Genomic DNA, 392 nt, shown 5'->3' on the forward strand with positions numbered 1-392 from the left:
ACAATCATAACTTTACTCATTTACAAGTTTTCAAAGCAAGAACAATGAAAAGGATCAGAAAGTATCTCACCGTTGCTACACCGCCCCGACAGAATGGAAGGCCCCGAAGACAACTCCATAATGGAAGGCTCGACGCTGTTGAAGGTAAAATTTGATTAATGAGGACGATCCTAATGACACTGATGCTTAATTGACATGATTGGGTATTACTCTTCTGGTATTCTTATTTTTTTTGTACATGAATTAATAAGGAAGTATTGTTTATATATAGTCAAAGAAGTCTTAATGTTAATTTAGAACTATTATGTTATTAAAGTGTCGTATAGCCATCGATGAGAACTGAATAAATTGATTGCTAAGTGGAAAATATTTTTTTTATCAATGTAATTAGA

At 32.7% G+C, this 392-nt stretch overlaps 1 protein-coding gene across 1 annotated transcript in view; it reads right to left on the reverse strand.

Annotated features, from left to right (window-relative positions):
- Positions 1 to 392, reverse strand: part of LOC119585954 — a gene marked incomplete in the record, with an annotated part of 41291 nt that overhangs the window by 6661 nt on the left and 34238 nt on the right. The window contains 1 exon segment of the mRNA XM_037934669.1: positions 71 to 135. Coding sequence (XP_037790597.1) covers positions 71 to 135 — 65 coding nt within the window.

Source organism: Penaeus monodon, chromosome 20 (genome assembly GCF_015228065.2).
Source record: "Penaeus monodon isolate SGIC_2016 chromosome 20, NSTDA_Pmon_1, whole genome shotgun sequence".
Classification (NCBI taxonomy): domain Eukaryota; kingdom Metazoa; phylum Arthropoda; class Malacostraca; order Decapoda; family Penaeidae; genus Penaeus; species Penaeus monodon.